This window comes from Triturus cristatus, chromosome 1_1, assembly GCF_964204655.1.
Source record: "Triturus cristatus chromosome 1_1, aTriCri1.1, whole genome shotgun sequence".
In the NCBI taxonomy this organism is placed as follows: Eukaryota; Metazoa; Chordata; class Amphibia; order Caudata; family Salamandridae; genus Triturus; species Triturus cristatus.
Window position 1 is genome coordinate 116,278,916 of NC_140579.1, and position 22,453 is coordinate 116,301,368.

General features: G+C 47.3%; 1 protein-coding gene across 1 annotated transcript in view; it reads right to left on the bottom strand.

Moving 5' to 3' along the window:
- Positions 1–19,775, bottom strand: part of LOC146869711 (uncharacterized) — a 340,761-nt gene extending 320,986 nt beyond the window's left edge. The window contains exon 1 of the mRNA XM_085612911.1: positions 19,648–19,775. Within this exon, the coding sequence (XP_085469037.1) occupies positions 19,648–19,726 (79 nt within the window). The 5' untranslated portion in view covers positions 19,727–19,775. The remainder of the gene's footprint in view (positions 1–19,647) is intronic.
- Positions 19,776–22,453: the final 2,678 nt, after the last annotated feature.

Here is a 22,453-nt window from a genome sequence, read left to right on the forward strand (position 1 = left end):
CGGGACGGGCCTGGCGAATCGCGTACCCCACACTTTCGCTTTCACTTTCGCACCCCCTTGCCGTCTCTGCAAGTGAGATCGCGGAGCTCTTTGTGTTGGTGTGGCCTCGCCGGGAGACCCTGCCTGCCTGCCGGCTGTGACCCAACCCGTCGACCCGGGGTGGCCCCCCCAGAGCTCGTGGCCTTGATTGCCTGCCCTCTACGGCGTAGCTGGTGCGGGTGTGTGACCCGTGGCGATGGCCACGAAACAAGACGGAGATCGGTCGAAGACCAAGTCGACCCGGCGTGGCGCCGTACATCAGGCCAACATCATGGACCGCTATACCCTCCAGAGGGGATCTCCCGGCGGACCGCACAAGTCCTCTGAGGGCCCCCCTGATGCCCCGGATTTGCCCACAGATCTGACTCTGCAAGACGTCATGGGCGCCATCGCTGAGATGAAGGCCTCGGTGGGCCAGCGGTTCGACACCTTGGCGCATAAGATCGACGCGGTCCTCGTGGATGTCGGCCTGGTGAGGGCTGATCTCTCCAAGACCAACGACCGGGTTGATTCTTTGGCCCGAACCGCGTCGGGCCTCACGACTGAGGTGGCGGCCCTCCAAACGGAGGTGCACCGACTTCGTCAGGCGAGTGCGCTTATGGATCGGCGCCTGGAGGATTCCGAGAGTCGGGCCCGGAGGAATAACATCTGCATCATCGGAGTACCCGAGGGACGGGAGGAAGCGGCGGCGGATCTTTTTGTAGAGGACCTGATCGCTACCCATCTCCAGCCTCGGGGACTGAGTAAATTCTTTGCCGTGGAGAGGGCCCACAGAGGTCCCGGGGGAAGGCCGAAGGTCGGAGCCCCTCCGCGGCCTCTCATTGCCCGGATTTTTAACTTTCGGGACAGGGACGCGATCTTGCAAGCCTCCAGACTGCAAGGGCCGATTAAGCTGGAATATATGGAGGTGAACTTTTATCCCGATTTCACTCAAGCGGTCCAGAAACAGAGACTGAGTTTCCTGGGTGTTAAGCGCCGGCTCCGGGACATGAACTTAAAATACGCCATGCTCTTCCCGGCCAAGCTGCGGGTAGAGGTGGATGGTCGCACGCACTTTTTTGATCGTCCCGAAGCGGCCGGGGACTGGCTGGACACTCTGTCTGGGGGGTAGTGCTCGAGATGGTGGGGGGGGGGCGGCGGGAGGAGACGGCCCACTGGATCGGGACTGAGGGGTTGATATTGGGCCTCACTCTGGACGACTATGATGCCACTTTCGACCAAGCTTCTGTCTTTGTTCTTTCCCCTCCCTTGGAGGTTGTGTGGGGTCTAGAAGGGGTACTCTTTCCTCCTCTAGGGGGTCTAGCTAGTTTCACTATATAGGGGCGACAGGCACACTGCAAGTTGGGGGGGCTGTCTGGGCTCATGCAGGGGTTCAGGGAGGGGGGAGTTTTGTTGGGGTGGGTGGGTTGGGGTGGGGTGTTGTTCGTTTTTACCACAAGGCAAAAGCATCGTTGTGTTATTTCTAAAGTGCTCTCTGGGGGACGAGTGATGGCTTCTGTTTATGATGGGGGGTAGGGGACTGAGTCTGTTGTCCTGGAATGTTAATGGATTGGGGGACAGGATAAAACGAGGTGTGGTCCTGCAGTTCTTGAAGCGAATTTCGCCCGATATAGTTTTTCTGCAGGAGACACACCTCGTTGGCAACTCCTTTTGTGCCATGAATCGACGGGGCTACCGCCTTGTGGCCCATTCGGGCTTCACGTCTGGTTCAAGGGGTGTGGGCATTATGGTTAAGAACTCGCTCCCGTTGGAGATTGATGAGGTGCACCATGACGACAGGGGACGTTACACGGTTTTGGTGGGTAGAATGGAGGGCAGAGTGGTCGTTTTCGTGTCTGTTTATGTCCCGCCGGGGCTGCAGACGACCACCTTTGCGGATCTGGGGCGCCTCCTCCTTGGCCTTCCGGAGGGGATTCTAGTGGTGGGGGGGGATTTTAATGCTGTGGTTTCCGGAACTGTGGATCGTCACCCCCCTAGGGATCTCCCCCGTGCCCAGGCGTGGTTGTCTGGCCTCTTGGATACCTTGGGGCTGGTGGATTGTTGGCGTTTGAAACATCCCACGCAGCTACAGTACACCTTCCATTCAGGGGCTCATGGTAGTCTCTCACGGCTAGATTATGTCCTGGTTCCGGCAGCGCACGTTGGGAGGATAGGGGAGGTGCGCCATTTGGCACGGGGTATTTCGGACCACTCCCCGCTCTTGTTGCACTTTGATATTCTTCCGAGGGGAGAGGGTAGGGTGGTCCCGATTAATCCCTGGTACCTGCGTGACCCCACCATTCGCGCAGAGCTGGTTAAATCCCTTAAGCGCTACTTTGACGAGAATGTGGGGTCTGTGTCATCGGCGATCTCATTGTGGGAGGCGTTCAAGACGGTACTCAGGGGAGAGGCCTTGTCCCTTATTTCCCATTCCCGGAGGCGCGAGCGGGAGGAGGTGTTGAAGCTGAGATAACCGAGTTGGAGGGTGATCTAGAATGTAGGGTGACGGATGACAAATTACATGTTCTCCCACTCAAGCAAGCGGCTTATAAGGCCCTCGTCACGGAGGCGGCCAGGGGCCTCAGTAGAGAGCAACAGGGGAGACTGTATGATGTGGGTGATAAGGCTGGTAAATTGATTGCGTGGCTGGACAAAAAGGAGAGAGCGAGTCGAGTTGTCCCGTTGATTGAGAAACAGAATGGTGTGTGTGTCACTGAACCAGAAGAAATTGTCTCCTGCTTTGCAGACTATTTCCGTGGGGTGTATTCCCCGGTGTCCTCCCGCTCTGAAGAGGATTCCCACGCCCTGCTCAGGGATATCGTGCTGCCTTCCCTTTCGGAGGAGGACAGAGTGTCGTTGGACGCCGCTCCAACTTCCGAAGAAATTGCCCTCGCCATACGTTCGGTCGCTTCCGGCAAGGCCATGGGTCCTAATGGTCTTCCCATCGAGTTGTATAAACTGCGACCGGATACGCTGGCGCCGCATCTCCGTGCTATGTTCCTCGCGGCCCACTCGGCGGGTTCCCTCCCGCTAGACCAGCGTCTAGCTACTATCGTGGTTATCCATAAGGAGGGGAGGCCACGGGACCGGGTCACATCCTATCGGCCTATTTCGCTATTGAATGCGGAGCCCAAAATCCTCGCCAAGGTGTTGGCCAATCGGCTGGTTGGCGTAGTGTGTGACTTGATTCACCAGGATCAGTCCGGCTTTATCCCTCATCGCAATACAGCGCTTAACCTGCGGCGTTTGCATGGGGTGCTCGCACGTGTCCCGTTCATACGAGAGCCGGCCATTTTGGCGTCCTTGGACGCCACTATGGCGTTTGACACGCTTGAATGGCCTTATATTTGGGCGACGCTCGCGAAGTTTGGGTTTGGCCCAGGATTCATCAGTTGGGTAAAATTGTTGTACTCTGGCCCGCTGGCGCAGGTGGTGGTGAACGGTAGAGTGTCAGCTCCGTTCGAGCTGGGCAGGGGCACGCGGCAGGGCTGCCCGTTATCGCCGCTCCTTTTCGCGCTCGCCTTGGAGCCCCTGGCGGAGTGGCTGCGGTGGGAACCTTCTATTCGTGGTCTCCGCTGGCCCCCGAGTATGAGGACCGCGTATCTCTATACGCTGACGATATTCTCCTGTACCTGGCTTCCCCACGTAAATCACTGATGGTACTGGTTGATGTATTGCATTCATTTGGTCTTAACTCCGGCCTTGTCATCAACTGGGCTAAATCGTGCGTCTATGTTCTCTCTGGGGAGGATCCTATCCTTCCGCGGGGCTGTCCTATCCAGATCGCCCCACAGGGATTTCGGTACCTGGGTGTCTTCATTACCCTGGACGCGGAGGCCCGACATAGTCAGAACTTGCTTCCCCCCCTCCAGCGCCTGAAGGAGGATGTTGCGCGTTGGAGGCGCTTGCCGCTCTCGCCGCTCGGCCGGGCGGCATTGTTTAAGATGATGTCGCTGCCGCGTTTCCTGTACGCTCTGCAGAACACAATGGACGTCGTCCCGGCGCGCTACTTTCGCGAGGTGGAGAGTTTGCAGCGCCGACTGTTCTGGGAAGGTAGACCGCGTATCGCCCTGGCGAAGCTGACGCTCCCGTGGTATGACGGGGGGATCGCCCTCCCGGATATCAAACGGTATTATTGGGCCTCCCAGCTGGCTGCGATTAATCACGGCCTGTACGGGCCCGCTCTAAACCCGGCCTTTGAAATGGATAAGATGTGACTGCCGGGTGGTGATTATAACCGAGCGCATTACTCCAGCTCGCTTGACGCACGTCTGACGGGCCCCATGCGTGTCATGGTACGAGTGTGGCACGCGGCTAATGTGGCGATGGGGTGGAAAGGTCGTTTGACCCGGGCGTCGCCACTATACGCATCTGAGCAGTTGGGCTCCCTGTGGACCTCGAAGGGCTTTGAAAAGTGGGACATGATAGGCATCAGCAGGGTGGGTGATCTCTGGACGAGGGGGGGATTCAAAACGTTCGAGATGCTACAGACAGAATTCCAGTTGCAGGACAGGGAGTACTTTCGGTATATGCAGATCCGTCATGCGCTATGCTCCGTATTCCCGGACGTTGCCTCCATCCCGGAGTATTCCCCTCTGGAGGATAGAGTGCTAGATGGACATGTACCGGACAGCACGATTTCATTAATCTATAAAAAACTTATCAATGACCGCTCGGGACTGCTGACTAACCTTCGTGAGGCATGGGTGGCCGATGGATTGGAGCTGGATGACGAGGACTGGGTATCGGCGGTGGCCTCCCCGAAAGAGGTGGCCATACCGGCCCGCCTTCGCTTCGTCCAGCTCAAGATACTCCATAGGGTCTATGTTACGGGGCCAAGGCTACTGCGTATGGGCTATGCTGTGGACGGGTTGTGTAAGCGTGGGTGTGGTTCTTTGGGGACCTTTCTCCATATTTTGTGGGAATGCCCGGAGGTGGAGCGATTCTGGCGTGGTGTGCATGAGGTCCTGCGGGTGGTTACGCGTGTGTCGCTGCTGCCCGAAGCGAGGAGATGCCTGTTGAATGTGTGGGAGCCAACCGACTACTCGGTGCCGCAGACGCGGTGGGTGACTCTGGGATATATGGTGGCCAAACGCGACATTGCTCAACTGTGGGGCTCCCAGAGGTCGCCGACTGTCTCGGCATGGAAGGATAACATGGATTGGTGCATGTTTCGGGAAAAGGTGGTGTATGTTGCGAGAGGTAAGCCTGGGACATGGGTGAACGTATGGGGCCCCTGGAACGCCTACCGCGGGGGAATCTGTACCCCGCCGTTATTGCCCGATCCGTCACCGGCCCCGTCCCCTTAGCCAGTTTATCTCCCCGGTTCCGGGCACTGAGTCCACCTAATCCCAGTCTTGACCTTTTTCCCCCCCTTGATACTCCTATGGATTGGTAGGGTCCCCCCGCTAGGGGAGCACATGCTGCTGTTTCCGATTGTGGGTTGCCTTGTGGATTTGTTTTTTTGTTGTTATTTATATTAAAATGAAACCGTTATGTGGGCCCGGATGGTGTGGCTACCACCGCTTCTAACTCCTGTGCATTTCCCTTTGCCGCGGCATGCGCGCTATTGTTTGTATCACATGCTCCTCTTGCTTGCAAGCGGCCGGCCTGAAGGTTGTAGGCCCATCTTTGTATATTTTTTGAATTTTGTAATAAATGGTTTCAAAAAAAAAAAAAAAAAAAAGAATCTGAGCATTTCTCATTGATGTGTGCGTCTGCGCACCTATACGCTGATCTCCTCTCCTCTCTCAGATTATATGCGTGGATCTCATAGCAGGTCGTAATTCAGCTCAAAACGGGTGCCTGCTGATGAGGTTCCAGTTAGTTGCCTCACAGCAGGTGCGGTCCTCCGCATGATTGCAGTTTGTGGACACTAACTAGTATAAATTTGTAAGTAATCTCATTTATTTATTTTTCTCTCCAAAGAGGACTGACACCAAACCGTCCTCAATAATAGGGGTGAGCGCGTGCCACCAGTAAACTCCGCTCTGCCAGCGGAGATTTTTTAAAGAACTCAATGCTCTAAGCAGAGCGTGGAGTGCCAACAATCTATGAACTGTGCTGGCGGAGCAGAGTTCACTGCCCACCCCCATCTAAAATCTCTCTGGGAATTGACATATGAAACACACTTCTTTTGACACCCCACCTTTATCTCGTCCCCCGCTAGTCAGATCACCCCAAAACTTTCCATGCACAACTAGAAACTCTAGGGCACTTTTTGTGGAGATTTTCACTCACTCACTCACTCACAAACCCACACAATCAATCACACACCCACTCACTGACCTATTCAATCACTTACACACCTATTCTCAAAGGCGACAGGTTACAGTTAGGATAAAAAAACATTTTAAACGTAAGAATTCACTGAAAAAACAAAGGTTACAGGGACATTATAGTTAGGAAAAATAATTTTAAAAACGTTCGGAATTAACTGAAAAAAACAAAGGTTACAGGGACGTTATATTTAGGTTCACGTTTCACTCGTACAAAATCATTAAATTCAGCAGTTACAGTTACCTGAATTAACTATAACTTGCGCCGCGCAATGCACCGCATATGACTTCACATATTACATCACTCATGACATGTTCAATGACACCATTGATAACGTTACTGATGACATATGAAATGACACCATGGATGACCACACTAGGCAAGGCCGCAGCGTAAGTGTGAGTTTACATTTGTGTATCGGGCATGTTGAGATGACGCTTGGTATTTTCAAATTTGTGCAGATCCATCAGGGCGGCAGTTAAAAAGGAGGGGGCAAAAATAATTTATTTGCTAATAACTTTGCCACTACGTGGCGAATCTGCAGAAAATTTGTCAGAAGCTTGGAAGGATTTGTTTTCGATTGGTGTGCCAGGTTTTGTGCAAATTCATCAAGGTGAGAGCACTTACAACTTTGGCACTCTAACGTGCTAACTATGTTCCTATCTTTGTACATAGTTGTCAAATGGCCAGAGTTATTAGAAAACAAAATGTAAAAAAATAGGTTCTGTCTTGCAAAGTTTTGTAGGGATCCTAGTAGCATAAAAAGGTTTATAGGATGAGTAAAAAAATTGGAAAATTGGCTCAAATCTACAGCAAAAACCACCAAACGGATTTACACCAAAGAAGCATGATTTGGGAAGAAATCTGCTGAGTAGGTATTGAAATATTTGCATTTGAAAACATTGGCTACCAGCCTTCGAAGGGTTAAAATTCTGAGATGGCAGGAGAGGTGAAAAGGGGCTTTTGGTGTGCCTAAGATCTCAGCCCTCTTATGTAAATATGTGCCAAATTTGGACAATGCTCAACATGTTTGGCATTTTCATGGTACTTTCAACCCATCATTGATAAATTTAATGGGAAGGTCAAAGAAGATGTATTTTGTTAACAGATGTGACACCCTTTCAAGAATCCACATGGAAGGGGCTCTCCATTAGGCATGTTTAGATGTATGTTGGCAGATACTTAGTATGTTTAGCTTCCTCTTCATTTTTTGATCTTCATGCGAATATGTCAAGAGAGGTGGAGCCAAGGGGGGTGATGACATGGTTCATTTACTGTTAACCATTTAACTAATCCAAATGAAGATTTGAAATCTTAAATGCAAGGATTACAGACTCCACTTCCAACAAAATCTGAAAAGGATGCAATGCTAAAAAGGGAACACTAAAATCTTTAATTTGGTAACAACTTTGGTGAAGTTTTCTAGATCTACATGGAGTGCAGCAGACACTTTGCATGTTTGACTTTCTCCCAGTATGTTGTATGCAGATCCATCCATCAAGTAGGGTACAGCTATAGGGGAGCAAAAAAGTGCTCCTCTATTGTTGGCAAGTCTTTGCCAACTTACCCCATGCTGCTCTGATGGGGACAAAGCTAAAGGGGGGTTAAAAAAGCTCAGTCTCCTAATAACTTTGATGCCAATTGATGGATTTGCTGCAAAGTAAGGCGACCAGATTTAGCTTTAACTTGTAAACTGCCGGCACAGCTAGCGAATGGCGGCATGGGTAGATGTTAGCCTTTGGGAAACATCCTCTGAACACAAATGAAGGACGCATGCAGCCCGGGTTAGCTGCAAGGTGACCAGGCTCTGCAGTCAATCCTAAGAGTGTACATAAATCGCGTAATTCTTTGTAGCGTAATCATACTGAATTACCTGAAAATTTGACAAGATTACACAGAATTATGCTAGAATAGTGAATAGTGTATTTTCCTTTATTTTCGTGGCACAAAAATTCCGCTTTACATCCAAAATGGATGCAGGACTACATTTTGCACTAAATGCAACACAACACCAATAGCAGCGTGAGCGGTCGCTCTCACTTGCTAAATGCTTTCTTGGGATAGGATTTTCGCCCAATTTACTTCGCGCGTTTAACACTAGTTTCACAGAGCAATGTGCACCTTTACATCCAAAATGACAAAATTATGCTTTTTTCACAAAGAAAATAGAACTACATAACAAATAAGGCAATCAGCAACACCACCTGTCCCTAGTGCTCATAAAATGGTGTGTTTCTGTGCTACCTTTTCCCTAAAATTTCTCTTAATTACATGAGCAGCAAATATTCTCCTAATTATTGGTAATTCTGCATCAAAGAGTAACATGGAATTATCGAAATTACAACAATTATTTTGATGTAATTAAAATCACTCCCAAGCCTCATCAAACCTCACTACACACGGCTGAACACGGTGAACCACGGGGGGCGGCAGATAAGATGTGGGAGAATGGGTGCAACATTATGCAGGGTGATTTTCACTCATTACCACTTGCCACTCACCAACCTCATATATCCACACATACAGTGATAAAATGTGGACAATAACCAATAAATGTGTTCCTTTTAAACTCTGAAATTCACAAACACCGCTATATATAAATTATGGTTTATTTAGCATAAACACTTTTATCTTCTGATGTGAAAACTAAAGATATTTACTACAAAACCCTCACTTTATGTGATGTCATGCTCCATTGCAAAAACAAAAATATCCAGCAACTCATTAGGTATAGTATGCTTCATGAACCATAACTCATGACGTCCACATGCACTGCTCATAGCCCCACACATGACATGATTAATGAAATCAAAAGACATAATTGATTAAATCACTGATGACAGCTTAAACGACAGTGTTCATATCACATGTGACATTATCAGGGAAATCACAGATTTTATCACTGATGCACTCTTTTTAAAAAATGATCACATACCTGCCAAAACATGACCAAAGCCACCATCAAATGACCTCTATCATAAGTCAATGCATTCAAACAACCAACATCATGTGCAATGACACACATCAATATAAGGCACACATTCACCATCCATCAGATGATCCCACACAAGCAACAGCATAACCTAACATGTCCAGCATCTGACAACCACACCACGCACACCATTGTACAGCCAAATATTCCCCATCACATGCTACCACACAAGCAGCTGCATAAACCAACGCACCCAGCATCTGACAGCCACACCACACATTTACCATTGTACAGCCACACAGTCACCATCACAAGTTATCACACAAGCAGCAGCACAAACAAACATATCCATCATCTGACAACCACACCACTCACCCAGCATTGTATCGCAACACATTCAGCATCAGATGCTCCCTCAAAAGCAGCATCTGACAACCACACTACACATCCACCAGTGAACAGCCACACATCCACCATCACAGGCTACCAAACAAGCGGCAGCACAAACCAACACATCCAGCATCTGATAACCTCTCCACACAAGTGCAAAAGAAACAATTGATGGACGGGATGCTGGACAATGCAAACGTTCACCCCCAGACAAAAGTATCTGGGTTTAATTCATCATTCTTTTGCTGACCACACTAGCATCTGACAACCACACTACACACCCACCATTGTACAGCCATACATTTACCATTACATTACAACATAAGCAGTGACATAAACCAACACATCCATCATCTGACAACCACACCACACACCCACCATTGTACAGCCACACATTCACTATCACCTGCTACCACACAAGAAGTAGCATAAAACAACACACCCAGCATCTGACAACCACACCACACTCCCACCATTGTAGCCACACATTCACCATCAGATGCTACCACACAAGCAGCGGAATAAACCAACACATCCAGCAACTGACAACCACACCACCAACCCACCATTGTACAGTCATACATTCACCATCACCTGCTACCACTTAGGAAGCGGCATAAACCAACACATCCAGCGTTTGACAACCACATCACCAACCCACCATTGTACAGCCACACATCCACCATCACACGCTACCACACAAGCAGCAGCACAAACCAACACATCCAGCATCTGACAACCTCACCACACAAGTGCAAAAGAAACAATTGATGGATGGGATGCTGGACAATGCAAACATTTACCCCCAGTCACAAGGATCTGACTTTAGTCCATCATTCGATTGCTCACCACACCACCCCAGCTTAGACCTAGCCATATGCAAATCAATCTTGACACTGTTCCTTATGGGATAAGTCCAGCCCGAACTTCCAAGCCAGGTCCTCCCTGGACAGGAAACAAGCATCCTGGGACCGGTTTTGGGCTGGACTTTTCCCATCTGTTTTCTGCCTATAAATTGTTATTTTTGCATTTGTCACCCGAGTTGGAATGGGTATGACCAGACGTGGGTCCCATGCTCTCCATGCCTCTGGAAGCAAGCTATCCTGGCTGATGAAAGGTGAAACACCAAAACTGGTCCTAGGATGCTTGTTTCCAGTCCAGAGAGGTCCTGCCTGGCTGTTCAGGCTGGACTGTTCCCATTGGGGGCAGGATTAAGACTGATTTGCATATTGCTGGGTTCAAACTGGAATGGAAAGTGGAGCAAAAAAACTATGGATTTAGGCCCAGATCTATTCTCTATACTGGGGCGAATGTATGACATTGTTCTGCCTTCTGTCCATCAATTGTTCTTTTTGCATCAACCACACCACACACCCACCATTGTACAGCCACACATTCACCATCACACGCTACCATGCAGGCAGCAGCATAAACCAACACATCGAACATCTGTCAACCACACCACACACACACCATTGTACAGCCACACATTCACCATCAGATGCTCCCACAAAAGCAGCATAAACTAAAACATCCAGCATCTGACAACCACACCACATCTACATTATACAGCCACACAGCCACACATCCACCATTATATGCTACCATGCAAGCAGCAGCATAAACCAACACATCCAACATCTGACAACTACACACACACCGTTGTGCAGCCACACATTCACCATCACCTGCTACCACACAAGCAGCGGCATAAACCAAAACATCCAGCATCTGGCAACCACACACACCATTGTACATCCACACATCCACCATCACACACTACCACACAATCAGCAGCATAAACCAACACATCCAACACCTGACAACCACACCAAACACCATTGTACAGCCACACATTCACCATCACCCACTACCACACAATTAGTGGCATAAACCAACATTTCCAAAATCTGACAACCACACCACACATTCACCATTGTACAGCCAAACATTCACCATCACAAGTTCCCACACAAGCAGCAGCACAAACCAACACATCCATCATCTGACAACCACGCTACACACCTACCATTGTACAGCCACACATTCACTATCACCTGCTACCACACAAGAAGTGGCATAAAGCAATGCATCCAGCGTTTGACAACCACACCACATACCCATCATTGTACAGCCACACATTCACCATCCGATGCTACCACAAAAGCAGCGGTATAAACCAACACATCCATCATCTGACAACCACACCACACACCCACCATTGTACAGCCACACATTCACCATCAGATGCTCCCTCACAAGCATCAGCATAAATCAACCAGTGGTGGCCAGCACAGGTAAGCGCGGTAAGGCGGGGCAGGGAACCGCATCGGGAAGCTGACAGACTACGGACTAGGTGTTATTTATTTAACTATACCTTTTCTATTATTTGTTGACTTCCCCCTGCTCCCACCCCGTGCTGCCCCTGCACCACCCCACTGCCCAACCATGCTTACCTGTGCTGGATGCCACTGAAAAAAACACATCCAGCATCTGACAACCACACCACACACACCATTGTACAGCCACACATCCACACATTCACCATCACAGGCTACCACACAAGCAGCAGCATGGACCAACACATCCAACATCTGACAACCACACCTCACACACCATTGTACAGCCAGACATTCACCATCACCTGCTACCACTCAAACAGTGGTACAAAAGGGGCAGCAGCATAAACCAACAGTTCTAACATCTGACAACCGCACCATACATTCACAAGAAGCAGCATAAAGCAACACATCCAGCGTTTGGCAACCACACTACACTCTCACCATAGTACAGCCACACATTCCCCATCAGATGCTCCCTCACAAGCATCAGCATAAATCAACCAGTGGCGGCCAGCACAGGTAAGCGCGGTAAGGCGGGCAGGGAATAGCATGGGGGAAGTTGACAGACTACAGACTAGGTGGTATTTGTTTAACTATACGTTTTCTATTATTTGTCGACTTCCCCCTGCTCCCACCCCGTCCTGCCACAACTCACTGCCCAACCATGCTTACCTGTGCTGGACACCGCTGAAACCAACACATCCAGCATCTGCCATCCACACCACACACACCATTGTACAGCCACACATCCACACCTTCACCATCACACGCTACCACGCAAGCAGCCCCTTGAACCAACACATCCAACATCTGACAACCACACCACACACACCATTGTACAGCCAGACATTCACCATCATCTGCTACCACAAAAGCAGCAGCATAAACCAACAGTTCTAACATCTGACAACCACACCACACATTCTCAAGAAGTGGCATAAAGCAACACATCCAGCGTTTGGCAACCACACTACACTCCCACCATTGTACAGCCAAATATTATCCGTCAGATGCTACTGCAGAAGCAGTGATATAAACTAACACATTCAGCATGCACACACTATCATATGGACACACTACAACTATAATATATGACCAAACAAATTATGTCCAATCATGCACATTTAAACTCCCAGACAACCAACATAACACATTCACACATCTGCAGTCATACATCTCAACACACACACACTGCCATAGGGCCACACTGCAACCATCACACTGCTCGCACACACCATAATCTGTGCTCACATACACAATATAGAACAACAAATGCCACCACACACAATATGAAATGGCCAGGCACCCACCGCCATATTGCCATATAGGTACCATAATAGAGCCACCTCTATAGCTATCACGATTCACCAAAACAATTTACACATCAATCGTAAATAAGTTGATCAGTTTTTTTTTTAAGAAATGTTTCAAAGAACAATATTTAAAGAAAACAAGTGATGAAAAATAGGCCAATCAGTGAAGGCACCAGGTATGTCAATGATGGGGTCCTGTTTGATGAGGCCAATAGTACTATTGTTCATAATGTCATTAAGATGTCATCAGTGATGGCGTGTGAAGTCATGAGCAACCCATGGTGGAAATGGGAGTTATGGTTTGCCTAGCATACAATCACTGGCACTGGCAACTTTTAGGATTTGCAGTGGAACCATAATGTCCCTTTAGAGATGTTTTACAAGCCTTTCAAATGAAAACTGAGTAGTGACCGTAACCACACAGTCACTGTCGCTGGCTTTATAATAACTTTTATCAAAGTTGTATAGTGGTCCATATAGCAGTAAAAGCTTACTCGTCACATTGGCAACAGTTCTCTGGGTGATAAACACTTGCCACATATAAACGTATCTATAATTTGGCATCATGACTGCCAAAATAATTCTTTTGAAAAACCAGGAATTCCAGGACCCATTCCATGATCTGTTGCAGGTTCTGTTCCTAGATGTGTTCCATGTTCTGTTCCAAGATGTATTTCCAGTGTGTGTTCCAGGATCTGTTCCAGGATCTGATTCAGGATCTGTTACTGGATCTGTTTCAGGATCTGTTCCCAGATGTGTACCATGATGTTTCAAGATGTGATCCAGGATCTCTTATAGGATCGGTTGCAGGTTCTGTTCCAGGATGTGTTCCAGGACTTGTTCATGGATGTCTTCAAGCATCTGTTCCAGGATCTGTACCTGGATCTGTTTCAGGATCTGTTACAGGTAGTTTTCCAGGTTGTGTTCCAGGATCTGTTCCTGGATCTGTTCCTAGATTTGTAACAGGATGTGTTCCAGGACTTGCTTGACAAAGTGTTCCAGGATCTGTTGCAGAATCTGTTGCAAGATCTGTTATAGGATCTGTTTGTTCCCAGATCTGTTCCAGGATGTGTTTCAAGATGTGATCCAGGATCTGTTCCAGGATGTCTTCCAGGGTGTGTTCCAGGATCTGTTACTGGATCTATTTCAGGATCTATTCCCAGATCTGTTCCAGGATAGGTTTCAAGTTGTGATCCAGGATCTGTTCTAGGATCTATTCCTGGATCTGTTACAAGATGTGTTCCAGGACTTGTTTGAGGAAGTGTTCCAAGATCTGTTGCAAGATCTGTTCTAGGATCTATTCCAGGATGTGTTTCCAGATGTGCGCCTGGATTTCTTCAAGGATCTGTTCCAGGATCTACCCCTGGATCCACGATCTGTACAGGTGGTGTTCCAGGTTGTGTTCAAGGATCTATTCTTGCATCTGTTTCAGGATTTAATCTAGCATCTATTGCAGCACGTGTACCAGGATAGGTTCCTGGATTTGTTCCAGGATCTGTCCCAACGTCTGTACCAGGATCTGTTCCAGGATCTGTTCCATGGCCTCCCTTGATGTCAGCTCGGTTTTCCGCCCTGCGAACTAAAACCATTAGATCTAACACATCTCGCATTTTCCACAGCAAAAGCAGACCCCCCTCACAGGAAGTTTCACCGGATGTTGATCTTGCTTGAAGTGACCTGGTTGGAGGTTGAATAATTGACACTGGTATAAAACCATCGCTTCTGGATCCTGTTAATGGGAATGCTGAGTGTAGTTGGTGTCCAGGCCCGAAACAAGAGAGTCTCAAAACCTCAGCGGCTCTGTTACCTTCCAATAGTTAATCATCATCTCGACAGGAGCACTCTTTTAATCTGCTTTTTTACCAAATTCTTCAAGTCTTAGTAGAAACACCTGTCTTGTCTCATCCTTTCACTCTGTCTAAATATACAACATTAAAGCCTTAAAAAGCTATTGCTAGATATATAGTGGTATGTTATTGTTTAATGTAACAGAACATATAATGTTATTGTTATTTAAAGATACTATCATGCCTGCAATAGTATAACATAGTATAACATATAGTATGACTCACATTTCAGTGAGTCAAAAGATGCTATCGAGCCAAGAACAGACTAAAGATAGACATGCCTCATGTTGCTACATGCCTCTGCACACGCATGCCATGCATCTCATGTCAATGGTTCCTGCTTAGCCAGCTACAAAATTAATATATTTTAAATAATCTCATTGCCTCGCTCAGGGCCAAATGTTTAATCCCAACTCCTTTCTGATTGGCTCCTGCCAGGCCAGAAACTGAGTGAATACATTTACAATAAACTGTGCCCAGCCAAGTGCTCATTTTCACAAAAGAAGCTGTCCCATCATGCATTGCACCAGTGCAATGCTGGTTCCTCGCCCCAGAAGTCGTGGTTTCTGTGGCTAGCGCAGGCGTTTCTGATAAATTGTACTAACGCTATCCATCAGGGCACCTGCTTTGGGCTGCAAGGCATTAAGGGAGGTTTACTTGAGCCTAAAAAGACACAATATTGCCACGCGCTCATAAAGTACACCACAGTTTTACCCACAGTCTAGTGTGTCCTGGTCTTTTTCCTGCCAACATACGCAAGCTTTCTTTTTGAGGAATTATTTTACACATAATTTATGTTTCTGAGATCATCCAATGATCCAGGTGACGTGATCACCAACAGGGTGAACTCTACAACAAGGGTAAAACACTGTAAATAACAGTAATGACACAAACATACCGCACCAGTGAGAGTCCAAAAATAGTTGAAGGTCCAATGTGCTACAGCCCTTAAGGTCCCACCATCAGGAGACCCTCTATATAACTCCAGAACAAACATTCTGCAAAGGTGAGCATTCCAAAAATGAAAATATCTATATATGTATCTTAAATGTCCAAAAGGTCATCAAAAAACTGTGGAGGTCCGATATATAATGTAGTCCAAATCCATTCTTCATTCAGCATACTTGAGCTGATGTCTGTTTTTCACAAACGTTTTTATCCTTCATATAGAGAATACTCAGGCCAACGTGTTTCGGGCAATAACATTGACTTCATCAGGAATCCTAGTAGTCATGTAAGAATATTGATTGCCAAGATGAGTCCTCATCCAGGTGAAATGATACAGCTCTTGGATCGCACAAAGCCAAACTGTGTCTTATGGCTTCCTTCCACCTTCAGCTCGAAGCTGCTCTAGATGTCTCAGCAGAAAACTGAGGAGAAGCCGATAACATAGGTAAAGAGAGAATGTTCACATCCGTAAAGAGCCTTATGTGCTGGCATCTGAAGATATTCAGCATCAGATTATCACAACAATATCTGGCACTATGCTATCACAATGTTTATCTATTGTAAATAAATCTCACCTTCCACCAGAGGATTTTAAGTTGAGTTTAAGGTAATTTCATCAGCTGACAACCGCATGACCAATCAGACCAGGCACAGCCAGCAGCAGACTCTTGCATATATAGAAGTCCTAGAACCCCTGCGATGTGATAAATTCTCCAATTTGACCCAATTACCTCCACCTGCTTTTACTCTATAGGGCCCACGGAATTTGGAGAAGCCACTACCACCACCACCACCACCAGGCCTGACCTTAACCCAATCACCTTTGTCGATAAAGAGCATCTGCTGGTTCTCCTGCACCTCTAATCCTGGTTTCCTGTCACTCATATCACGCATCCAAAAGGGAGCCAATGTTGTCCCAGGCTGTCTACCACACATCACTTCAAATGGCGTCCTCTCAGTGCTGGGTTTCACAGTAGTACAATAAGCCCACAACATATGTTTAATAGAATCCTGAATAGATAACCCCACACTATCAGCAAATTCCAAGATATCCTTCACAAGCATGTTAATCCTCTCCACCAAGCAATTTGCTCGTGGATTGTACCATGACTTACACATATGCTTCACAACTATGTGGTCCAGAAACCATCTCTTTTCCTCCAAGGTTAGTTGTATGCCATTATCCATCACCAACACAGACGGAATTTCTTCTCTCCCCAAAAATTGCATTTTTCTTGTCACGTGCTTTACTGACACAGCATTCCTCTTGAGTTTGATCTCACGTACATATTCCTTATCTTCTCCCAAACTATTGTCGAAAAACCAATCAATTTGCTTCCGAATTTCTTTCAGATTTTTATCTCACCAACATCACTTGGTTGTCGCCATAGTCTTCACCACTAAGTGCACTTCGTATTGGTCTGACCATTTTAAAATAGGTGGCCCCTCAGCGGCCAGATACACTTTTCCTTTGGTCTCCCTCCCCCCAAATTTGATTAATGCCGAAATGTAGCCAATCACTCCTATGTCCACTCCTTGTTACCCTTCCAGAATTCCTTCCGTGTATTCCATGATTACATCAGTAGATTCCAACACTCCCTCGGGCCACACGGTGTCATACAAGTGTTTGGGTATTATGGTGTACGATGACCCTGAGTCCACCATCAAAGATACGACCATGATATTCACTTTGAAATCGGCTTTAAGGTGGACTTTCCTCTCTAGCTCACCGTCCACTCCACCAGCCGCCCTGTCCACCATGAGCACTGTGGCCAGGTTCATCGGTGTACGAATATCATTTATTGCTCACACTGGCAACAGCATGTCGCGACAGGTGATGGCTCAGCTTGTGAGAGGTGTCTCATTGTGTCACTCCGCTGCATCTGAGAGCCCCTGAGGGCCTCTTGCCAAAGTATGTGGAATATTAAAAACAATAAATGGAATCCGCTCCCAGCAGAGACACCACTGAGCCCACTGTCTTACATTCTAAGGTCTGCTAACACTTCTATAGCTCACCAAAGACCCTCTGGTGTGCGCCAAGCGCTACCAGATGTGCAGTGCAATCATGAAAAGTCAAGTCAGGCCCCCTGCAGCTCGGACTTCAAAGGTTTCACACGCAGACTCTCCGCCGCAGCCGCACGGACCCACCGAGCTACCACCACGCACGCCGCTCGACTTCCCTTGAAGCGCATTTCCGCTCAGATCTGTGCCCGCGGCCAGCCCCAGGATGTACCACTGTAAACATGTCACCCCTGCAGCAGGGTATTTTAATAAATTTAACAAATTAATTAAACTGATTTCCTCTAAGCAGAAAATGACTCACCGAAGATCAGAGCTGATATAGTTCGCTTGTTACGGACAAGACGGTACAAGTGCGTGTTTTGTAGACAGCTGGTTAATTTCCCTTCTCCCACAAACCCCCCCCCCCCTCCAGTGTCAGTAACGAAAGCCAATTTATAATGCCGAATTTTCGCAAATGTAGGAAACCCAGTTCTTGTCTCGTTAGATCCAGTTTGGAAATCTCGGTGCAAATGATGGCTGTCCGTAAACTTCGTGATAGAATGTAACATGTTTGCTGTTTAATTCTGCGTAAGGGTTCTAGGATGGTTTCGTTTAATTTTACTTGAGAACACATCTCTAAAGTTTAAAGCCCGTTCAATCATATTTAAAAAAAAAATAGGAAAAGCACATTTCCTTTCAAAATCTCGCATCTGGGACAGGAACATGAATGTTTTCGTAGCTCCGCCAGTAATTAGTAAAGACCCACCCCGCGGTAAAATTCCACAAACGTGAAAATGCAGATTCGCCGATGCGTGCAAGAAAAATGACATAGGACATCTTTGTTTTTTTTATTTAAAAAGCAATCGCTCCAAATATCGCTCGTTTTCAGATAAAATTCTTCGGAATATTAGCTTTCTGTAGTTGATTTCCTTTTACCTCCAGCTTTGTCTAATACTACATTTCCCTACTTCTTTTAATTTAATGCGAAAAATCACAGTTTTGTTTCCAAGAATATAATATTTTCTACAATTGTCCTAACATGCGTTGGAGTCGCTCCCGAAGTGAAGCCAGAAAGACATCTCCTCAAGTGAACATAGAACAGAGATGCTCTAACGCGAAACACTAAATCCAGAATTGTAGAGAAACGAAAAATGCAAAAAATAGTATAAAAAGAAAATAATAATAATAATAATAAAATAAAGAGACTGAAGAATAATTGGACAGAAGGGAAGAAAACTGGAGCTATGGACCAACCTGAATTGATATTTTAACTAAATTGGCCTGATAATTTTTAAATCCTCCTGACTCATTAATTATAATTTTGTTTGCTTTCATCTGTTAGTATTTATGAAAGCTTAAAGCGAGTTGTCAGATAGAGAAAGGCAGTCCTTGAAAGCAGACAGTAACTACTGCACAATAAGACCCAGATACCCGATTCTGTTGAACTAAATTGAAAGAAATCCCAGAATCAATTCGCTGATACTTAAACTGATTGCATAGAGAAACAGGAACTAAAAGTCCCCAATCCTGGATGCCTTTACTTTCTTTTTAAAAAGCTCTGCATGAAGCCTCCTTACCTGCTGTGAAGATAGCAGAGACCAGCAGAAGCAGGGGGATCCCACGGTGGATCCTGGAAGCCACGTGCCCTGAAGCCATCCTGAGTCTGGAGAGGCCGGTGGAGCCGGCGATGCTCTGGAGATGTTGGTGTCCTCAGCACTGCTTTGCGCCTCAATGGTCACAGTATAATCATCTGGAGCTCAGGGTCATTATCCCAATTAGATGCATAATGCACATGCCTTTTATCCCTTGCACCTCCCTGGGCCTGTATCGGTATCTTCGTAATCATCATATCAGCCACCTCCATTATCGACCCGGCAGGATCCTCCTCTGCCCGCACCGCAGGCGGGCCATTTTAAGACACAGTCAATTAAAGAGGATGAGTACCATCTTGGAAGGGCATGACGCGACGGGGAGGCATGACGCTGCCCTACTGGACCAGTGTGGCAGTATTAGCCGCACCTGCTTCATTATGCATCCTTGAGAGGGACTGGCATTGTTTCCATGCAATGCCAGATGTGGAGGAAAAGCCTTCAGTGCCAGCTTTGAGCACAGAGGAGTGAATGGCATCCTCAGTTACATCAGGGCGATGCGCGCCTTGGCCAACCTCAACGGGACCACGGTGCGGCGATGGTCCATACTGGAGGTCCCAGGTCCAGTCGAAGACCTGCTGCAGCCGAAGCTGCAAGAAGCTGAGCCCCTGATTGAGAGAAGGCTTGACAATAGGAAGAAGAGCTCGTGTTGGGCATCTGGAGGGAAAAGGTAAACTATTCCAGCGCTTTGCAAAGACTCACCAGCTCTTCCCATGATTACTCCACTCATCACATTAACTATCCTGCTCTGAACGTATGGTTCATGAGTAGTGCCGACGGGGATGGGGTTCCATCAGCTCTTCTGGAGAATTTGCATTGTACTTTAACGAGTAGAAGACACAAAATGCTATTTGAGAATTTTGTCTTCATCACTGAGGGCCTGAATCACTAAGGGGCTCCGCACTCGTTGAGGACGCCCTGCAATCGCGTGGTAGTCTCGGCACTCGAGGCGGAATCTCCACAACGAAGTGAGTCTGCACACTTTGGCAAACTATGGCCAGTTATTATTAATAAGATTATTATCAGGGGCATTCATTAAGTACAAGCATGGCAGAGAGGACAGAGGAGATCTGCTTGTAGCAACAGAATGCATGATCAACCGGTGTGTGCAGAAGGGCACCGAGCTCTGTTCACGGAGAGAACTTGAGACAATGAATACAGTCAAATAAAGAAGAAACGGTGGAACTCTCCTATACAGAGGGTGATGGAAGGCAAAGAGTACGGGATGATACGTAGATGGCGAAGAGGTCATTTTTTAAATCTTCCGTCAGTTGATAAACTGAAGAAGCGTAACTGAGCTGAAAATGTTGGGCATTCGAAAGCCTAGGTTTACATTCCAACCTGGACAAGGAAATGTCCTAGGAGACCACAGAGCAAGCTCTTGAGGAGGACTCTGGCAGGGCCAGGGAGTCATTGCAGGTTTCACAAGATGGGGGGATGGGCTTGAACTGTACATCTCCTCATCTCAAAAAACCTGCACTCACTCAATTAGATGTTTATAAAGCGCTGCTCTTCGCCCCTGAGGGTATCCTGGCGCTGAGGTATGGCCGGTCACAGTCGAAAAGCCAGGTCCTGAGTCACCTTCTGAAATCCACTAGGGAGAGAGCTGCTCGTAGGTAAGGGGGGCAGGCCGTTCCAGGCCTTGGTGGCCAGATAGGAGAAGGAACGACCACCACTGTGGCTGTGACAAATGCGGGAGTGCATGCACGGGCCGGAGAGGCAGAGCGCAGGTGTCTGGTAGGTTGGTGGAAGGTCACATGGTGGCAGATACATGATGGTCCATGGTGGTGGAGGGCTCTGTAGGTGTGTCTCAGTGGCTTGAACTGGCATCTCTTCTGCACTAGTTGAATAGTTGAGCTGACGCATGAAGAACTGCTCTGATTGGTGTCAATGAGGACTCAGAGAGACCTTGAGTAGCGCCTTGGGTCTGGTGATGCGTGGGAAGACAAGGGGCCAGACTCCAGGCCAGAAGTTCGTAAATGGAGTAAGAACTTGAAGTTATGCAGTAACACAAGATGGAACGATGATCTTAGTGCCTCAGTCTTCCTTTCTTCTTTGAAAGACATTTTAGTCCATGTTGCTGACCCAATCCTGGATGAAGAACTTGGAGGATCTTCCCTTTAACTAGACAAACTCACGTCAGTCGTCTATGTGTGGATGGGATTCAAGCAGGATCAGAGTTGGAGGATTTCTGTAACCAGTAGCTGGGTGAGCACATCCCTGCTGAGAAGATGACAGAACCCTTCCTGCCTATTCTTGTGTTGTGAAGCATCAGGCCGGATTACACTCTTCTAAGTAGATGTGGGGCTCAGGCGAGCTTTCTACATCACAAATCTCAGGCCTCCTCCAAACGTTGGCGTCACATTCATTTCCTATGTGGTGGCCGGTTTGAGTACACTCAGTGATATTCAATGCTGTTTCGTGACAAACATGGATTTTGAGAGATAGAAACTATATCCGGACACTGTTTTGCGAATGTCAGTCCAATGCTATTACAGAAAGCCCCTCATAAGGAAGTAAAAAAAGTAGATGCATTCAAATTTCAGAGTAATACATAGTTTTTATGCTCATTTTAAACATGTGCAAGCCAGGAACTTTCTTCAACTCCTGCAGTACTCAGTTTATTGTGATAAGAATATGTTGTGCAAAGCCATGCTCACTGGTCTCCTGTCTTCTGATATCCTGAGAAGCTGACACACTTGAGCTTCTTGAAGAGAGAGTTAGAAAAAACCAG